At 32.2% G+C, this 4,321-nt stretch overlaps 1 protein-coding gene across 1 annotated transcript in view; it reads left to right on the forward strand.

The window, feature by feature from the left end:
* LOC106461637 (protocadherin Fat 4-like) overlaps positions 1 to 4,321 on the forward strand; it is a gene marked incomplete at its 3' end in the record, with an annotated part of 101,360 nt that overhangs the window by 52,885 nt on the left and 44,154 nt on the right. The window contains exons 18-20 of the mRNA XM_013921475.1: positions 1,858 to 1,985; positions 2,559 to 2,683; positions 3,078 to 3,256. Of these exons, the coding sequence (XP_013776929.1) occupies positions 1,858 to 1,985; positions 2,559 to 2,683; positions 3,078 to 3,256 (432 nt within the window). The remainder of the gene's footprint in view (positions 1 to 1,857; positions 1,986 to 2,558; positions 2,684 to 3,077; positions 3,257 to 4,321) is intronic.

Consider the following 4,321-nt stretch of genomic DNA (forward strand, 5'->3'; position numbering starts at 1 on the left):
TTATTTATGCTATTGTTGATGATGCGTTGGAAATGTCTTCGTGAATTGTGCAACAAATCCTTCATAATTTTTAGCCGCGACATAGCGGCTCATAGAATGGCTCTGAGTTTGTTCCAAGTGTGAAACTGGTTCTGACCATTGAAGAGACTAAATTTGTTGTATTAATTAAAATTAATTTGGTTCTTAAATTGATTGTTGCTACGGTGTAGTTGGTTTAAAATGAGAATATAGTTTGCGCCATATCTGAATTTTCTTTACCCCCCCCCCCCAGTGGCACAGCGGCATGTCTGCGAACTTACAATGCTAGAAATCGGGTTTTGATACACGTGGTGGGCAGAGCACAGATAGCCTATTGTGTAGCTTTGTGCTTAATTCCAAACAAATTATTCTAGAAACACATTTAGAAGAGATTCAATCGAGACGCAGACCATAATATTTATTTATATTTGGCTTAACATGAATTCTCCAAACATTTGAAACTTAATTGGTGATTGCGTTTTATTTTTGATATATTCTGCTGCCTGAAATGTTTTGAAGTTATAAGTCAAAATGAGCCTGACGACGCAACACGAATTGTCTTTCCTTTTTAACAGGTGTAGGAAACCAACAAAAAGGTGATATATTTATTTTAAAAGGGTTAAAGTTGATATTTTACAAATAATTAACTATATATATCTCAATTTCAAGGAAATGCTCAGGGCAAGTCGTAAATGTTCAAGTGTAACTAACAGATTACACTCAACGGCTTACATATAGCAGTCTAAATGGACACGTGATTAAATTATAAATCGCTACAGAGTATATTTCTAAATTCATGCATTATATTTTGATTAACATAGTATTCATCTGTTAAAAAGAAATACATTTTTCATCGTGTTTAGTGCAAGTAATTTGCATAATATCTCTATTCCATTATAAGTTGCGTATATACCATATGACTTTACAATATTATTTGATATAAAAGCAGCTATCTTCACGTTAGCAGTTTCTAGTATTCTTCATCTGTACTTAGTTAGTCAGCCATCGCCAGATCTCGTGACTTTACAATATTATTTGATATAAAAGCAGCTATCTTCACGTTAGCAGTTTCTAGTATTCTTCATCTGTACTTAGTTAGTCAGCCATCGCCAGATCTCGTGACTTTACAATATTATTTGATATAAAAGCAGCTATCTTCACGTTAGCAGTTTCTAGTGTTCTTCATCTGTACTTAGTTAGTCAGCCATCGTCAGATCTCGTGACTTTACAATATTATTTGATATAAAAGCAGCTATCTTCACGTTAGCGGTTTCTAGTGTTCTTCATCTATATTTATTTGGTTAGCCATCGTCAGATTTCGTTGTATGTTATTCAATGTTGCAGAATAAATTTGTAAGAACCACTGAGAAAGATCTTTTTTTTTCATATCCCACCTATTATATAAAGTAAATATAATCTGCCATTCATGAGTGTTTCAATATATTTTTTTGGACTAAGAAAAGGAGACTGATAGATTAAAAGTGCTCCAGGTCTTGGAGGAACAACTTGAAGCAATGATAACTTGATTCACAGGTGTAAAGTTTTTAGGCGTATGTGTAGTATTTTAACTAGGGTATAGGGAAATAATTTTTAAATAAGTACTTAATATACATTTTATATCTCTTTTTACACTGTTGCTATATTTTTCTTCTTCCATATATAGATCGTTTCCCTTGAGACTGTAGTTAGTAAATAGCGTTTAATATCAAGTTAGTAGACAATATGACTAAAACTATATTGTTGACCAGTTGTCAATGAAACTGTCAACAGACGCATTAATAATTAAGTAAGGTAAGGCATTTTTAATTAATAATACATCTAATTTTTATTTTATGTCAGAAAACTACTCTTTAGAGCTCCCAGAAAATCTTTCTCCCGGCACACAACTTCCACCATTCTACCGAGTTCTCGATATTGACGCTGGTAATAATGGAAACATTGAAAAATATTACACCAATGGTTCCAAGGTTAGTGGCAAGTTTTCATGGCATTATAAACCATTCTTTGTTGCTCTTTCAATATCATTTATTTCATTTTCAGTATGATCACGTATAGAAATAGAAATGAGCAATTAATGAACAAGGAAATAAGCGTTTTAAAATAAATAGACAATGTGGTGAGCCTGTACAAAAATGCATATTTATCAAGTTTAGAAATATATATCATTTAATTTTTAAAAATGGCCTTATCATATAATAAGTCCTGGGAACATAAGTTTCATGGATGATGATCTTTGTTTATGTATTACAATTATTTTTGTGACATTTTTCAATGAGTTCTTTTGAGGGGGGATGTTTTGAAAGAAATTATAGAACAGTATCTTTCTTCCATATTATTCAGCGATGTTTTGTGTCCGTATAAAGAGAAAATGCCATTTGTTACTCGCACAAGAAAGTTGGTGCTGTTCAAACGATATATGTTGTAAATCATAACTAACAAATATATCGAAATAAAAACTGTCATTACTTCAACATTCTGAAAATGTTCTTGCGGATCTTAGCTGAAATGAAGGCTATAGATTTACCTTTTTTGTGTCTTAGGATACGTTTGTGGTCAACAGAACAACAGGGTCAGTGATCTTGGTGTCGTCACTAGATTACGAAGTACGTGACCAATATAAATTTACAGTATTTGCAGATGATGGTGGAAATCCTCAACGTACAGGGTAAAGTATAATATCATTTTGTTATTGATATGTCATTGTTCATCACCAGAGTAAAACATCTTGCAGGGATAGCTTGGTCTACTATTTAGGTGTATGTTTAGTTTTACATATTGTTTGTTTGTTTTGTTAAGCAAGTATGGAAAACCTATTTTCTGCGTTATAACTTCTCAGACTTACCGTTGAGTCACCGAGTGTGGGATTAGTGCTATATATGTAATATAAATGTTAATTATCTTAGGAAATACCTTATTTTGTACAAAATATAAGTTTAAAGTGGTCAGTATAATACTCTAAAACTGAGTTTATTAAATATGTAATGGTACTAAGTATGTTAATGTGGAAGACCAAATTTTGCTGATGCACTCACTGTAAGCAAACATGTTTTCTTTATCAGCTCTGCGACTGTTGTCATCAAAGTTCAAAACATTAACGAATACACTCCTGAATTTGTGGGCTTGCCATACGACTTTTGGGCAGAAGAAAATGCCATAGCTGGAACGGGTATTGGACAAGTAAAAGCCTTTGATAAAGACCGGAATAACATTTTCTACAGCCTTTCAAAGGGTGATACGGGTAAGCACAATAATTCTTTAAACTTAATTACCTCCTTAAACTTCTTTCAGTAAACCCTATAGATTGTATATGATACCAACATTGTCTTAAGGACATAAGTTTTTAAACACCCGAGGTGAGTTGAGGGATACGCCGGTCTAAGATTAAGTATTTTCTGTAACCGGTTGATGTTTATAACTAATTTTTATAATTTATTTATAATCAGTTTTACGTGTTTATCAGGTAAAGAACTGAAGGATTGAATTTTCAGAGTGTTGTGCTGTTATATTATTTAATCGTTTTTAAAATCACAAAGTTACCTAGATTTCTTCGATAAATTAGCAGTTTTTAACGTACCCAAGTTTTACGCATTAAAAACGATCAAAAATATCGTATTAATCAGTAATAACTAACATAGCATCATATAACAACATGTAAAACAACAGTCATTATTATGGAAAGCTGTGGTTTGTTCCACATTTTCAGGTCAAATCGTAACGTATCATTTTAAGCTGGAGTAGGATTTCCAAAATCAAACTGTCACCACTATTTTGTTTCAATACAAATGTACATAAAGACTTACGTCAATTTTATAATTTCTGAAACCTTCGAGTTTTGTAAATTAGATGTATTTTCGATAGTCTGATTACGTATGGCTTTTTTGTTGATTTGATTTCGTGACTAAGGCGCAATTTATGTATGGATACATATTTTATACTTTTGAGCTTTCGAGGAAAGAAAGGTTATTTTGCTTGTTTTTATTAATCTTAAAGTTACTAAGACTCTTTTCCACCGTTCATAATTTTAATATGCTTACCAGAAAAAAGGCATCCAGCCAGCAGCACCCACCAACTACTTTTGGGTTACTATTTTACCAATAGACAGTGGGATTGACCGTTACATTAGAACGCTCCTACAGCTGAAAAGGCGAATATAATAATGGTTGGAGACGGCTTGGATAGTTAATAAAGAAAAACTTTAATATAAGTTTAACATAACAGCAAATGTACAACGTTTCGACAAGGATTTGTCATCATCAGCTACCCTTATATTACTTAAACTTATATTAAAGTTTTTCTTTATTAA

The sequence above is a fragment of the Limulus polyphemus genome, unplaced genomic scaffold (genome assembly GCF_000517525.1).
Source record: "Limulus polyphemus unplaced genomic scaffold, Limulus_polyphemus-2.1.2 Scaffold1002, whole genome shotgun sequence".
In the NCBI taxonomy this organism is placed as follows: Eukaryota; Metazoa; Arthropoda; class Merostomata; order Xiphosura; family Limulidae; genus Limulus; species Limulus polyphemus.